This window comes from Pongo pygmaeus, chromosome 6, assembly GCF_028885625.2.
Source record: "Pongo pygmaeus isolate AG05252 chromosome 6, NHGRI_mPonPyg2-v2.0_pri, whole genome shotgun sequence".
NCBI classification, from domain to species: Eukaryota; Metazoa; Chordata; class Mammalia; order Primates; family Hominidae; genus Pongo; species Pongo pygmaeus.
Window position 1 is genome coordinate 82,691,691 of NC_072379.2, and position 17,763 is coordinate 82,709,453.

At 35.9% G+C, this 17,763-nt stretch overlaps 1 protein-coding gene across 1 annotated transcript in view; it reads right to left on the reverse strand.

Moving 5' to 3' along the window:
* PPP1R9A (protein phosphatase 1 regulatory subunit 9A) overlaps positions 1 to 17,763 on the reverse strand; it is a 390,403-nt gene that overhangs the window by 79,170 nt on the left and 293,470 nt on the right. Inside the window, 1 exon segment of the mRNA XM_063667554.1 lies at positions 15,244 to 15,309. Coding sequence (XP_063523624.1) covers positions 15,244 to 15,309 — 66 coding nt within the window.

Sequence of the window (17,763 nt, forward strand, 5' to 3'; positions counted from 1 at the left end):
ATCAAAAAGCTTATCCACCATGATCAAGTGGGCTTCATCACTGGGATGCAAGGCTGGTTCATCATATGCAAATCAATAAACGTAATCCAGCATGTAAACAGAACTAAAGACAAAAACCACATGATTATCTCAATAGATGCAGAAAAGGCCTTTGACAAAATTCAACAACGCTTCATGCTAAAAACTCTCAATAAATTAGGTATTGTTGGGACATATCTCAAAATAATAAGAGCTATTTATGACAAACCCACAGCCAATATCATACTGAATGGCCCAAAACTGGAAGCATTCCCTTTGAAAACTGGCACAAGACAGGGATGCCCTCTCTCACCACTCCTGTTCAACATAGTGTTGGAAGTTCTGGCCAGGACAATCAGGCAGGAGAAAGAAATCAAGGGTATTCAATTAGGAAAAGAGGAAGTCAAATTGTCCCTGTTTGCAGATGACATTATTGTATATTTAGAAAACCCCATCATCTCAGCCCAAAATCTCCTTAAGCTGATAAACAACTTCAGCAAAGTCTCAGAATACAAAATCAATGTGCAAAAATCACAAGCATTCTTATATACCAATAACAGACAAACAGAGAGCCAAATCATGAGTGAACTCCCTTTCACAATTGCTTCAAAGAGAATAAAATACCTAGGAATCCCAACTTACAAGGGATGTGAAGGACCTCCCCAAGGAGTACTACAAACCACTGCTCAACGAAATAAAAGAGGATACAAACAAATGGAAGAACATTCCATGCTCATGGAGAGGAAGAATAAATATCATGAAAATGGCCATACTGCCCAAGGTAATTTACAGATTCAATGCCATCCCCATCAAGCTACCAATGACTTTCTTCACAGAATTGGAAAAAACTACTCTAAAGTTCGTATGGAACCAAAAAAGAGCCTGCATTGCCAAGACAATCCTAAGCAAAAAGAAGAAAGCTGTAGGCATCATGCTACCTGACTTCAAACTATACTACAAGGCTACAGTAACCAAAACAGCATGGTACTAGTACCAAAACAGACATATAGACCAATGGAACAGAACAGAGCCCTCAGAAATAATACCACACATCTACAACCATCTGATCTTTGATAAACCTGACAAAAACAAGAAATGGGGAAAGGATTCCCTATTTAATAAATGGTGCTGGGGAAACTGGCTAGCCATATGTAGAAAGCTGAAACTGGATCCCTTCCTTATACCTTATACAAAAATTCATTCAAGATGGATTAAAGACTTAAATGTTAGACCTAAAACCATAAAAACCCTAGAAGAAAACCTAGGCAATACCATTCAGGACATAGGCATGGGCAAGGACTTCATGTCTAATACACCAAAAGCAATGGCAACAAAAGCCAAAATTGACAAATGGGATCTAATTAAACTAAGGGGCTTCTGCACAGCAAAATAAACTACCATCAGAGTGAACAGGCAATCTACAGAATGGGAGAAAATTATTGCAATCTACTCATCTGACAAAGAGCTAATATCCAGAATCTACAAAGAATTCAAACAAATTTAAAAGAAAAAAACAAACAACCCCATCGAAAAATGGGCGAAGGATATGAACATACACTTCTGAAAAGGAGACATTTATGCAGGCAACAGACACATGAAAAAATGCTCATCATCACTGGCCATCAGAGAAATGCAAATCAAAACCACAATGAGATACCATCTCATGCCCGTTAGAATGGCGAACATTAAAAAGTCAGGAAACAAAAGGTGCTGGAGAGGATGTGGAGAAATAGAAACACTTTTACACTGCTGGTGGGACTGTAAACTAGTTCAACCACTGTGGAAGACAGTGTAGCGATTCCTCAAGGACCTAGAACTAGAAATACCATTTGACCCAGCCATCCCATTACTGGGTATATACCCAAAGGATTATAAATCATGCTGCTATAAAGACACATGAACACGTATGTTTATTGCGGCACTACTCACAATAGCAAGGACTTGGAACCAACCCAAATGTCCGTCAATGATAGACTGGATTAAGAAACTGTGGCACATATACACCATGGAATACTATACAGCCATAAAAAAGGATGAGTTCACGTCCTTTGTTGGGACATGGATGAAGCTGGAAACCATCATTCTCAGCAAACTGTCGCAAGAACAAAAAAACCAAACACCGCATGTTCTCACTCATAGGTGGGAATTGAACAATGAGAACACTTGGACACAGGAAGGGGAACATCACACACCGGGGCCTGTTGTGGGGTGGGGGGATGGGGGAGGGATAGCATTAGGAGATATACCCAATGTAAATGACGAGTTAATGGGTGCAGCACACCAACATGGCACATGTATACATATGTAACAAACCTGCACGTTGCGCACATGTACTCTAGAACTTAAAGTTTATATATATATAAAAAAAGAATATTTCCTGATTTTTCACTCCATCCTCATTGTCTAGTCACCAAGTCAAGAAACATCTAAAATCCTTCTCTAGATTACTCATATGGCCTCTGTGTTCCTTGCCTTCAGGCTCTCACCTTGTCAGGTCATTGGTAATATTGCTGAAAAATTATTCTTCCTAAAATTTTGACCAAAAAAATCATTATTTGCCAATAAAATCTTTTCCAACAACTCAAATCCATTCTTTAGTTTTTATCCCCTTCCTTTTAGAAAGTATACTCCGGAAGCTGGGACTCTATTTCCTACTATAGGAGGCAGACTCCAAAATGACCCCAGTGACCTTGCTTTCTGGGTGTTCATGCCCTTGTATAATCCCTTCCCACTGAGTGAGGGCTGAATGACAGATTTCCAACAACCAGAATACAACAAAAGTAATGGAATGCCACTTCTCAGATTAGTTGAAAAAAAAAAAAGACTGTGGTTTGTGTCTCTTTTGTCCTCTTGCTCTCTCTCTCTCTCAGCCCTCACTATTGGGAAGCAAGTTGCCATCTTACGAGCAGGGAGAGGCCCACATCCCAAGGAGCTGATGTTTCTGGCCAACAGCCAGTGAGGACCTGAGGCCTGCCAAGTCACATGAGGGAGCCTGGAAGTGGGTCTTCTCAGTCCTGCCAACAGCTTTGAGTGAGCATGGACGCAGATCCTCTCCCAATGGAGCATTTGGATGACCACGGCTCTGGCTAACACCTTACTTACAGCCTTGGGAAAGATTCTGAGTCAGAGGCATCCAGCTAAATTGACCCACAGACACGGTAATGTACAAATATTTCTTCTTTTAAGTTGCTAAGTTTTGGTGGTAGTTTGTAATGCAGCAAATAGAAGAGGGATGCTGCCAAAACAAATACAGAAAAAAACAGGGAAGTGGCTTGGAAACAGGCAGTGGGCGAAGGCTAGAAGGATTCTGAAGAGTGTATTGGCGCAAGCCTAAATTGCACTGCACAGATTGTGAGTGGAAACTGGAAGGGAGCGTGCTTATTATGTAGTGACACAAAGCTTAGCAACGTTATCACCTTCTCTAATGAGAAAGTAGGAAGTGTTCCTTGTGAACAGGGTGATCTGGCTAAGTAGACTTCTAAACACAGTGGTGAAGGTGCTGCCTGATTTCTTCTTGCTGCTTGTAGTAAAATGTAAAAAGAATAGAGTTCAGTTGAGATTACTGTTAAACAGAAAGGAATTCTTTCTGTTTAAACAGAAACTTGATGGTTTTCAAAGTCTTAAAATTAAGTCTAAAATTAAGAAATGGCTTCCAAACAGAGTTCAAATCCAGGGAACTGCCAGAAGAATGTGGTTTAAAAATGAAGCAGAATGTATAACCAGGCTGGGTGTGGAGGCTCACACCTGTAATCCCAACACTTTGGAAGGCTGAGGTGGATGGATCACTTGAGGTCAGGAGTTTGAGACCAGCCTGGCCAACATGGTGAAACCTTGTTTCTACTAAAACAAACAAAATACAAAATTAGCTGGGAATGGTGGCACTGGCCTGTAATCCCAGCTACTCGGGAGGCTGAGGCATGAGAAATGCTTGAACCCGTAAGGCAGAGGTTGCAGTCAGCTAAGATTGCATCAGTGGGCTGCGGTCTAGGCAACAGAGCAAAACTCTGTCTCCAAAAAAAAAAAAAAAAAAAAAAAAGAAAGAGAAAGTGTATAACCAATAAAATCTTGTGAAGAATTCTGCCCTTAGGAAATTCAAATTTTTGAATAATGAGTGATAAACAAACCTGTCACTGCCCTAACGGGACATGCTATCTCCCAATGATACCAACATCATTGGAAAGATAATCTGAAACGTAGGCTTCTGGTGCTGCTGCTGCTCAAAAAACAAGCAGAGAAGGGAGAACCCATGGAGGAACTGTCTCCAAACAACGTCCACCCTCATTTCTACACAGTCTTGGTTTGAGGTGAATTTTCCCCGAGTATGGCATTCCCTTGGCCATACTGATCAATGTGACCAAGAGTGGCTAGGACCAAAGCCATTCAGTCTATCTCAGAGCATATGATTAATACTACTATCAATAGGATTCCAAGCAGCAGAATTAGTCTAACTTTTGGCATTGATAACAACTATGTTCCCTAGGCTCCCAGACCCAACTGGTTAAAGAAATCCCATAAACCATCAGGATATATCTTAGAAACCCAGGACTTTCTCCTTAAGCTTCTGTATTGACCTTTCCACTTGGCCTAAGGTATTAAACCAGGTACAGCAGGATCAATAATTACATAGACTCAAACCTTGGCATACAAGGAGGAAGTCTAGGGGTTACAGCAATTCTACTGTCCAGAAAAACCCTGGCCAAAAGGTTGAGGCTGACATGACTGCCTTCCAGGACTGAGGTGGTACCAATAATCACATTACCTAAAATCAGGAACCACTTTCATAAGATCTTATCTGATTAAATGACTTTAATCATAAGAACAATTGCCTGTAGGGCTCATACAAATAATAAATTAGTTATCCCTCAGGAAAGCTCCCTTTAGTAACTAAGAGTAGCCTTATTTTGGAGGGATCTCTATAATCATCTGAAGGCTACATGATCTAATGGTGGTCTTTCTTTAAATACATATATATATTTTTAAATTCTTTAAAAAATCCTAAAGAAAAGATTTCATTTTTTCTTTTTTTTTTAAGAAAAGACTTCTTACAAAGGTCTTTCTTTGGTGATGGATATCCCACGTAAACGGATTTGATCTTTACAAATTAAATGAATATATTAAATTGTCACATGTACCCTGAAATGATGTATATCTTATGCATCAATAAAAATATTTTTAAAAGAATCACCTGGAGATCCTATTAAACTGCAGATTCTGATTCTATTTTTAAAAGCCTTCCTTTAAATACATTTAAATATATAAAAATACCTCTAAGGTGCAGCTACATGAGCAGTTCAAAGAATGTGACCAGTTGCCACAATTTGCTTCCACAGTTTGCCATCCCAAACTTTTTCTTATTGATTGATTAGAGACAGGGACTCATTCTGTCACCCAGGCTGGACTGTAATGGCACAATCATAGCTCACTGCAGCTTCAAACTCCTGGGCTCAAGTGATCTTCCCACCTCAGCTTCCCATGCAGTTGGGACTATAAGCACGCAGCACTGCCATGCCGGGCTTTTACAAAATTATTTTTTTAGAGACAGGTCTTGCTATGTTGCCCAGGCTGGTCTTGAATTCCTGGCCTCAAGTTATTCTCCCACTTCAACCTCCCAAAGTATTGGAATTACAGGTGTGAGCCACTACTCCTAATCCTATCTATCCCAAACTTTAATATGTCAGTCTGTAATTTTAGGAATGACAGACCCAACAAGTCAGTCGCAATAGACCCAGAGTTAGTAAAAATATAACAAGCTTCATCAAGGGGAGTATTGGCCAGTGATATAAATGGGCTTGAGTGCTGCCTATTGAGCAGAGTGGCCATGTCCATTCTGGTGTCTGCATAACTAGTGCTGAGACTGAAAAACCAGAAGACAACATTGAACAACTTGGCAGAACTATCAGTGAACCAATACCAGGGATTTAAAGAAAACCTATGAATTGAAGACATCACCAAGCCAAACTCCCTGTTTCAGAAGGCAGAGAGGCAAAGTTTTAATCAAACAGAAGGCTACCACTTGTAGCCAGGCTGGCAGCTTTCTGGAATCTGTCATTTCTATTTGACAAACAATGTTTGTTGAACCCTTCCAATCTTGTTGGTCATGAGTTCAAGTTGACCCATCTCAAACTGAGAATATCAGGCCAGAGGTATTGTCTGTCCATGGGTCAGACATTCAATTTCTTTTTATTATTATTTTTAATTTTTTTTTTATACTTTAAGTTCTGGGATACATGTGCAGAACATGCAGGTTTGTTACATAGCTATGCATGTGCCATGGTGGTTTGCTGCACCCATCAACCCGTCATCTACATTAGGTATTTCTCCTAATGCTATCCCTCCCCTAGCCCCCCACCCCCTGACAGGCCCCAGTGTGTGATATTCTCCTCCCTGTGTCCATGTGTTCTCATTGATCCACTCACACTTATGAGTGAGAACATGCGGTGTTTGGTTTTCTGTTCCTGTGTTAATTTGCTAAGAATGATGGTTTCCAGCTTCAACCATGTCCTTGCAAAGGACATTAACTCATCCTTTTTTATGACTGCATAGTACTGCATGGTGTATATGTGTCACATTTTCTTTATCCAGTCTATCATTGATGGGCATTTGGGTTGGTTCCAAGTCTTTGCTATTGTGAATAGTGCTACAATAAACATACGTGTGCATGTGTCTTTACAGTAGAATGATTTATAATCCTTTGGGTATATAACCAGTAATTGGATTGCTGGGTCAAATGGCGGCATGTGCCTGTAGTCCCAGCTACTCAGGAGGCTGAGGCAGGAGAATCGCTTGAACCGGGGAGGCGGAGGTTGCAGTGAGCTGAGATCATGCCACTGCACTCCAGCCTGGGCGACAGAGCAAGACTCTGTCTCAAAAAAAAAAATTTTTTTTGAACACACCCTTTATTGCCACAGCTGCTTGTGCTACAGAAAATAAACAAAAACAACAAAAATCTCCTTGCAAATAAAAATAGAAACCAGAAATATCAAATTCATTTTTATTTTGTATGCCTTAAAATTGTGATGATTCTTTTACACTATGGTTATTGGATCTTTTGAAAGGTTGCCTTGAAAAGGATTTAAATTTTTTACCATATATATTTACTATTTCCATAGCAAAATAAGCTGCTTGTGAGTATAAAATATATTCACCATGTCTTAATATTCTTAATTCAATTCCACTTAATACATTTACCTACTTATAAAGAGAGAAATGCTATTGTATTTAAGTCCCTGATAAATATATTCTATATGAGAAGGGAACCAGTGATCTCTTTTCCCACTGAGATCCTGAACTAAACAGTCGACAGACCAAAGTAGACCTCTATAATTCAAATGTCACACTGCAAATTCAAACTGGCAGTCTTACTTGAGTTTCATTTTACTTGCCAAGAGAACAATGAAGCACTTATTCTGATGCCAGTAGAACTGTGGGAAGAAACTAAGAGATTTGTATTTCCCTGAATTTTCCTCTACAGAAGAGGGCAGCTATGAATGACTGAAGAGACATGTTATCATTATTTTAGTAATTCTATAATTGTACAAGTAATTGAATCTTGAAAAATATGGTGTTTATATAAAAATTGATTCATATAATTGCAAAAATGCTATCAGATCATCAAATAGAACCAGAAATTACAGTTAACAGAATTTAAAGTACAAAAAAAAGTAAAATCAACAAAAATGTCATTGGTGGTATTACATGGATTATGGTATTACATAGATTAATGATAAACATAGTCTCAATCTTACAATCGCCTTCTAGGGAGAATAATTATAGTCCTTTCCTCACATGGCTGTCTTGTGGTTTGTGGCAGCCATTCCTTCTTGCAAAGTGCTTGCAATACCAGGACTCAAAGATCTTTACTGCAAGATTCCTGGCATCTTTACACTGGACCACTCCAATACTGATTGCATCTAACCGCTTCCCACAAACATCCGCAGGTGACACCCTTGCAAGCCATATTTAGATTCAGTAGGTCTGAGGCTGGATGGGTAAATCTGTATTTTTAAAGAAGTACCATGATATTCTCATACTGAAGCAAGTTGAAGACACAGAGTTTTAAGCCATTTTATAAGTCCTCAGAGAGCAGGAACTATGTCATATTCATTTTATATCCACATAATCACATAACTGCAAAATACACTATACACAGCAGATTTTAAATTATATTAAATACTGAGTTGACATAAAGCCTATTCAATAAATAAATTTAAAACAATGAATAATTATATAACCACCACCAACAAACTAACAACTTATTTCAGGAAAAGGAACAGAACCACTCATTTTCATTGAAGTCCTCTGTGTGTGCCTCCTTGATTCCATTTCAGTTGCTTACTCTTCTGGAGTAATTCTGCTGAATTTTATCAGAGTTTTTTTTTTTTTTAGTTTTGCTATATTTTTATATCCAAACTATGTGTCATTTTGACATGATTTTATGCTTTATATAAATGGAATAATATTGTGTGTATTTTTCTGTGCCTTTTTGCTTTTAATCCTGTGCTCCTAAGATTCCAGCAGTTGTTGTGGGTTGCTGAATCAACATGCAATTTCATTGTATGACTATATGATAATATATTTATCCATTCTTTTGTTGATAGAGATGTCAGATACACTCAATTTTTTTTTTTACTACTACAAGAACAATATTATACATGTCTTATGGCTCATGTATATGAATTTTACTAGGGTGGCTAATGAAAAATATAATTGTTGAGTCAACTTTATTAGATAATGCCAAATTGTTTTTCAAAATGGTTGGGCTTATTTATTTTCCTATGTGCAGGGAATAAGAGTTTCCCTTACTCCACATCATCACTGAAACTTAAAATATCTGATTTAAATCAATTCAGTGGGTATAAAGTAGTATTTTGGTTTTTAATTTTCACTTGCTGATTGCTAATATGTTTGGACATCAGCTGGTATGGAGATTTCCTCTTCTGAGACATACCTGTTCAAGCCAATGGCCCACTGTAGTCTTTCCTTACTGCCTCATAGAAGTACTTTTTATATACAGTCATGTACCATATAACGACATTTTGGTCAGTGCTGGGCCTTACATATGACAGTGGTCCCGTAAGATTATGATGGAGCTGAGAAGCTGTCATAATGTCATAGCACAATATATTACTCATGTTTTTGGTGATAGTAGTGTAAACAAAGGTACTGTGTGGCCAGTTTTATAAAAGTATAGTGCATACAATTATGTACAGTACATGATACTTGATAATAAACAGCTATGTTAGTGGTTTATGTATTTACTATGCTTTTTACTGTTATTTTAGAGTGTAGTCCTTCTACTTATCAAAAAAAGACTAACTATAAAGGTGGTATTCCAGAAGAAGGCATTGTTATCATGGGAGATCACAGCTCCACGTATGTTATTGCCCCTGAGACCTACCAGGACACAGGACATGGAGGTAGAAGATATTGATGATTCTGACCTTGTGTAGGCCAAGACTAATGTGTATGTTTGTGTCTTCATTTTTAACAAGAAGATTTAAAAAGTAAAAAATTAAAAATAGGAAAAAGCTTACTGAATAAAGATAAAATATTTTTGTACAGCTATACAGTGTATGTTTTAAGCTAAGTGTTATTACAAAAAAAGAGTCAAAAAGTTTTTAAAAATCTAAAAGTTTATAAAATAAAAAAGTTAGAGTAAGCTAAGGTTAATTCATTTTTGAAGAAAATATTTTTAAATAAACTTATTGTAGCTTAAATGTATAGTGTTTATAAAGTCTGCAATAGTGTAATGTCCTAGTGTTCACACTTACTCACTGACTCAGCCAGAGCAACTTCCAGTCCTGCAAGCACCATTCATGGTAAGTGGCCTACACGAGTGTACCATTTTTTATGTTTTATACCATATTCTTACTGTACATTTTCCATGCTTAGATACACAGATACCATTCTGTTAAAATTGCCTACAGTATTCAGTACAATAACATGCTGTACAGGTTTTGTGCCTAGGATAAATAGGCTGTAACATCTAGCCTAGGTGTGTAGTAGGCTACACTATCTAGGTTTGTGTAAGTACAGTCTACAATGTTCACATGATGATGAAATTGCCTGAAAGCACATTTCTCAGAATTTATCCCCACCATTAAGCAACATGTTACTGTAATTTACTTTTGGTTATTTATTTTTTAAACATTTTATTCCAGCGTATGGTTTGTCTTTTCACTTTCTTAAAAGTATTCTTTCGATGAACAGAAGTTAAGTTTTAATGTAGTCAGTTTTCTTAGTGGCTCATTTAAGAAACATTTATTTTTATTTATTTATTTTTTTTGAGACGGAGTCTTGCTCTGTGGCCCAGGCTGGAGTGCAGTGGTGCGATCTCAGCTCACTGCAAGCTCCGCCTCCCAGGTTCACGCCATTCTCTTGCCTCAGCCTCCCGAGTAGCTGGGACTACAGGCACCCACCACCACGCCCGGCTAATTTTTTGCATTTTTAGTAAAGGTGGGATTTCACCGTGTTAGCCAGGATGGTCTCAATCTCCTGACCTCATGATCCACCCGCCTCGGCCTCCCAAAGTCCTGGGATTAGAGGCATAAGCCACCACACCCAGCTGTAAGAAACATTTCTAAAAACTGAGGTCATAAAGGCATTCTTCTATGCTATCTTCCAAATTTTATATTTTTGCTTTTCACATTTGAGTAGTCAGTCCACTTGAGATGGAATTTTGGGTATGGATTATATGGGGGCTCAACTTCACTATATTCTCTTTATTGAAGAGCCAAACATTTCTCAACTCTTCTAGAGCGTAATCTATGTCATAAATCAGGTTTTTGTATATCTAAAGTACTGTTTCTTGGCTCCCTGACCAACTTGCCCATTCTTTTGCCCCAAAGTATAAATTTACTAAAGTTTAATAATAATTATTTCCATTTTAAAGCATGTGAAATGCCATGGTTATTTCTCATGTATTGCCCTTTCATGTATATTTTAGCAATAGCTTATCAAATTCCATTTAAAAATCTTTTGAAATTATTTTTACTAGAATTGCACTGAATCAACAGTTACTGAATCTTCCAATCCATGAACAAGGTTTCTTTGTCCTATTTTATACACTTTCTTTAGTATATCTCAATACAATTTTATTTTTCTCTATGAAGGTCTTCCCCATCATTTATGTCTTGAAGTCTTGTAAATGGTAACTTATAAATTATGTTTTCTCCTGGTTTGCAGACATATTGAAATAGATGTTGTATTTTACATTAATTATGTATTCAGCAAAGTTGCTATAATTTTATATTATTTCTAATAACTTATCTATAGGTACTTTTTGAGATTTTTTAAATAGGCAGTTTCATCATATGTTAATAACAGTTTCATTTCTTCCTTTACAATTTATTTCTTTAATTTCTTTTACTAGCCTTCCAGTACAATGTCAAATATAAAAAGTGACAGATTTTCCAATGTTAAACCATATTTGCATTCCTGGCTAAACCCAACCTAGCTATGATATATTATCTCTTTTATATGTTGCTTCATATAGTTTGCTAATAATTTGTTTAGGACTTTTTTGCATTGTTTTTATGAATGGGATGGACCTGTAAGTTTTCTTTCTCATCACTGTTAGCTTTTGGTACCAAAGTTATGTTTTATTACTTCATACATCTCATACTCTCAAAGTTTTACTGCATTCCTGGTATCAAAGTTGTACTACTTTTGTTTTTCTGTCTTCTGGAATAAGTTATATGCAGTTGGAGATATTTGTTCTAGTTTGGTATAATTGATAATAAAATGATTTTGACCTTATATTTATTTTCTTTCTTCTTTCTCTTTTTTTTCTTTTCCTCCCTCCGTTTCTTCTATTTTCTGCTGTTTTTTACTCATGGTGCATTATTTCCCTGTGAACTTTGTACCTTGAAACCATCAACTCATATTTCTCAAAACTTTAACTTTTTTTCTTTGAGTAAAGATGAATGCCCAAGGAAAGATATGCTTTTTTTTCTTCTGAAAAGTAACATAAATTAAGGCTACTTGTGATCATAATTTCTTAGAAAAAATTTTTTTGGCTTTTCCACTCAGCACCCAAGGTTTGACACTGGCAATTTTCCATGCAGTCCCCGGGGTGATAGATTTATTTTCGCCTTACAGAAAGGTGTAGTCCATGGGGTTCCAGCTTTATGATGAAGTTTCCTAATTAGGCATCCCATATCAGGTGGACCCTGGGTTTTGTCTACCATAACTCAAAGCAATACCAATTACAGTATCATCATAACATTTAAGCATTAATGATAATTATGACATTACGATGAGTGAAAGAAGCAGTTCAAGAAAAGTATGTTCTGCTTTTATTGTAATTACATTCTAGAATTAAGTATGTTGTGCTTTTATTCTAATTACATTCTAGAATTGGAGAAATTAACTTATAGTTTCAAAAAGCAGACTGAATAAGTTGTCTCAGGCTGAGAGTGACTACAAAGTTCCATAAGGTAACTATTTGAGGTAATAAAAATGTCTTATATCTTGATTATGGTGGTGGTTACTCATCAAACCATTAACTTAAATACACTTAAAATTAGTGCATTTATTGTATGTAAATTATTACTCATTAAAGTTGATATTTAAATGGGGCTATGTAATGATAACATATAAAATTATACATTTAAGATCTGTGCATTTCACTCTATGTCAAATTTATCTCAATAAATCCATTAAAAAAATCCCTTTAGGAACTGAAACTTCAGAAATCAATGAGAGTTTTTAACATCTTTTATCAAGCCTGGCAAAACTCCATGATAAAGCAGCCTTACCATCTCAGTCCTTGGCCACATCATCATTCAGTTTTTATTGCAGATGGAAATGTATTTCTGTGATAGAAAATATGTTTCTATGATTTAAGGCTATTTCTAAGTGAATACATTGGGAAGGAGATAAGGACATATATGCAGTATTGTAATTTAGGCCATTTTGACTATTCTGTTTCAGCTGCAGGTTTATTCAGTTATGACTAAAAAGAAGGCATGTTACTGTGAGTCACCAAGTTGCTATTTTGATAGTCCCAAAGGTTTTCAAGGGCTAAAATATGCACATTTATTTTTTTTCTGGTTTTACATGAAGACGACTGTGGTTTAGTGTGATAGACATAGGGTCTTCTTGCAAATTCATGGACTCTCAAGACAATTAAAATGTTGTAGCAAGCAAAAGCCCATTGAAACCTGTCATTGAAGAGATTACAGGCTAATGGGGGGAATTTATGGATAAATAATGATAGAAAGAGATACACACAGTGCTACTGACACACTTTTAAAAGACTGCTAGCCTAGCAATGCTTTGTGAAGGAGATGAAACTTAAATGGAACCCTGAAAGGTGCACAGGATTAAGCTGACATACAAGGGCAACAGAGTCAGTGTACTAGACACCATAAAAGGTAGAGGAAACAAAAGGTATAGAAAATCCAGGGGATCCCGATGGCCCCTGGGAAAGTAAGTCTGTTTCCCAGGCATCCATCTCTCACTATGTCTTTTAGCATTTTAGAACGTTTTGGTAAATTATTCAACTAATAAAATATATGTTTTTAAAGTCAGAAAAATACTGTCATTTGTGGTAGTTTCTACGACATCTCTTTAACACTGCAAACTCTGTGTTTCATCACTGTAATATTGAATTGTTCTAGCATAGTTTCTAGGGAGTACAAAGTCTACACTTTCAGAGAAATTTAATTACATGGAAGAATTTGATAAAGTTTATTTGGTATTTCGTATCTAGCTCATGAGTAAATAACATCACAATGTGGCAGTGGGAAGGAAAATATATTCAAATCATTTGCATCATAATTTTTTTAAATCAAAGAAAATGATCTACAAAACGATGACATTGTTTAGATGAAGGTTCCTATCCTAACCTGTATCTCCCCTTTACCCATCTTTCTGTCTGTACACAGTGTATTTAAAAATAACATCCCCATATATGAAGAATATTTCTAGAGAGAATCTTTCAAGTACAGGAGGATGTCTACCCCGTGGGATCAGAATGAGTGTGTGTGTGTGTGTGTGTGTGGGGTGTGTGTGGGGCGTGTGTGTGGTGTGTGTGCGTGTGGTGTGTGTGGGTATGTGTGGTATGTGCATGTTGTGTGTGGGTATGTGGTGTGTGTGGTGTGGGGGTGTGAGGTGTGTATGTATTTGTGGTGTGTGTGGTGTGTGAGGGTGGTGTTTGTTGTGTGTGTGGTGTGTGTGTGTGTATGTGTGGTGTGAGTGTGGTTGTGTGGGTATGTGTGGTGTGTGTTGTGTGTGTATGGGTATGTGTGGTGTGCGTGTGTGTGTGGTGTGTGTGCGGTGTCAGTGTGTGTGTGTGGTGTGTGTGTGGATATGAGTGGTGTGTGTGCATGGGTATGTGTGGTGTGAGTGTGGTGTGTGTGTGGTGTGTGTGTGTGTGAAGCATGTGTATACACTACTTAGGCCAGTGCACATATGGATAGGGTCTTTAACGGAATGTTTTCCAAGCACCTTGTGATTCTTGGCTTCAGTGACAATGACCATTGTTATAGATTTGGGGATCATAAAACAAAGGATATAATTAAATTTAATGATTTTAGAGATTAGACCAAATTGGAGTCTGTGAACAGGCTTTTAAATATATTTCTTTTATTCTTCAGGCTCCTCTAATTGCCATAAATCAGCCTGCCTTTTACATACACTCAACCTCTATTTTTAAGCACCGCTATCTATATTAACAGCAACTAAACATAATGAGAATTATTTTATTATTTAAAGTATAGTATCATTTTAGATATTTTGATATGTCTACCATATAAATCATGCAACTAAATACTACTATAATTTAAAGATATATTTAGTGTTTTGAAAAATCAAGAATTTTGTATCAAAAGATTATTTTCTAAAAAAGTACTGGATTTACAGACAGTATAAATCACTATGTGCATTATTACTGTGTAAACATAATACAGACCTGCTGTTGGACATTTGTTTTTTCCCTTTAATTTGAATCACAAGATATTTAAAGTGTTAGGGGTTAAAAATATCCACGGCTAAATATTAAGAAATGAGTCTAAATTGCAGAACCTATACCTAAAATATATGCTATGTTTCAGAATTAAATGTTTTTTGAATGATTATTTTCAAACTATTATTAAATGCACAAAACACATCACTCTAGAGAAGTTCTTCAGAACAGGCAGTTAATAAGACACAAAGAATATTTAATTTTACATATGAAGCAGGAAAGTACAGGTAAGCATTACTTTAAACCAAAAAACAAACCTTAAGAAAATAGTTGTTATTGTTATTGCAGTTGCCAGACATTCCTTGCAATTCAGCCACAGTGTTCTAAAATGGTTGACAAAAAATATTAAAGAAGGCTTAACCCCCACTGCAGAGAGCAGCCTGATAAAGGATAGAAAAACACTGAGTCCCAGTGCTTACTGTAATACACACTGTTAAGTACTAAGACAATATTGCTGCACATTGGTAAAAAATGCTCCCACTCTTAGTTTCTCAGTATTATAGATACAGTATAAAGTCTATTTACATTATTATATTCACATTATTAAAAGGCCAACCATAATAATTGCAATCTCTTGTTTACACATACAAGCTGTTTCCAGCTAGCAACGGCAAACAGTATGAGTCAAACTTAATGTTATGCCTCTAACACATTTTATAACATACATATTATATTCTTGTATACCTTTTAATACTTATACAAACCAAAGCTTCCATTATATTTTTGCCTCTAATTATTACATGCTAACACAAGCAATAAAAAACCATACCCATGTGGGCAGCTACTCTAAACTGTATTCAATACTTCAAAAAATTCTAAAAAAAAAAGTTGCTACAATACTGTTATAATGATATTAATTTCCAGTAATGAAAACAAATTATGGAAGAAAGATTAAATTATATTTTAGGGGCTTCAGTATATGAAGGGGCTTCAGTTTCTGGAGTGATGATTAACCTTCTTATGAACTACTGCCTAAGGAGACTTTGAAATGCTATGTATAGCTAAGACTTTACAATGTAATAAATATTATATCTTAAAAGAATATTTAAGGAAGCCAAATATTCATAATTTTTAAAGTGCAATACTTTAATTTCAATGACTATACCTATTTTCTAACTCAAAAATGGAATATAGCACCAGTTCACACTGTATTTCCAGTCTAAGCCCGCAGCATTTCAAACTGCATTATGCTCTTAAATAAAAAATACTCATAATATATACACACTACACAAAATACATACCATAATTACATCATCTCACTACTAAAAGGCTACACACTGATAGTGGTGGAGTATGACAAGAGATTAAATGTTATTAAAAAGTTAAATTCTAGTTGAAAAATTTATCATACCCCCTGAGTGTCATGAAATAGTGCTGATTGTCTGAGAGATTTATTGAAATCCTCCATGGCAACCTTTCAGATTGTTAGAAAAAGAAAAGACAGAGAAAGAAAAAAAAAAAAAACAAGTGATCAATACTTCTATTAAACAGAAATTAAATCATGAATCACAGATATATTCAGATATACATTTAGAATTTTTCAATTGTTCAAATATTCATTTGAACATTTGAATATTCAATTGTTCTCTCTTCTTAAATAGGATCCTCCTTTTTATTCTACAGCTTTTAGGCAGAGCCATTTTAACATTTTTTTTAAATCAGAATGTTTAACAGAGAGTAAACAAAAACAGGGATGCAAATTAAAATAAAATTGGCTGTTTGCTTATTTTAAACCCTTCTAAAGATGTAGAGGAAGAAAAAACAGAAAAAGCAGAAATTTAAATAGTTTGAAAATTATCTACATGGCTTAAATTCTACTACAGTATGACTTATAATTTCCTAAAGCATTGAAACAGATATGTCTAAGCATAAGCAATACATTGTAAGGTAATCTTCCTCAATATAGTTTTTAGAGCTCCACTGCAGGTTTATAATTTCAGGATCTATTTCTCCCATTGTGATGTTTTCCATGTAGTGAATGCAAGCAAGCAAATACCCTCTGTCAATGTGACAAGTTCCAAGTTACAATCAATTTTGGATGATTTGATCAAAAACAGAAGCTATCTATCCTTCAGCAGAAAATGCTGACTAAGAGCTGGTTCTGGAAATCAGTTGGATGAACTTGGTTGCTCTGTATCTAACTGGAGGTTTTCCTGGCTGGTGCAGGGAATGTCACAGGGGATATTGTCAAATAAAAATAACTCTAACTTTGAAATCACAAGATGACTCTATAAATCATAAAAGTAAACAACCAAGTGACTGATTAACAAAGATATATTAATCAATAAATCGTTCAATTATATATGAAATTAACTCAATTATTCAAGGAGAATTTCTCCATTAGATATCCAATATTTGTTCTTCTCATTTTGTTTATGCCTCTTGGACATTTTATTCTTCATTCACGAAGGAAGACAGAGAGTAAATAGAAAATGGGGAAAAAGCACTCAAATCAATCCATTTAATAATTTTTTTAGCATTAGAAAAAAGAATTTGAATCAAGTGATAATTTGAAGTTTTAACATTTTCACTATTTGTACAGCTTTCATCTCTCCTATGCACTGAAAATTAACAGTTGGTTTTATCTGGGCATGTTTTGGTGAGGCAGTGTGTAACATACAAGAAAGGGAAAAAACCCAAGTCACAGAGGAGGATGAGAGACAGATGCAAAGGAGAAGTCTCCTTGACTTTTTGCCATAAAGTGAGTTACTTGGAGTAAGATAGCAAGCACCTCGTTTTTACTTCTGAAACTTGCAGAAAGAAAAAACAGTTTAACT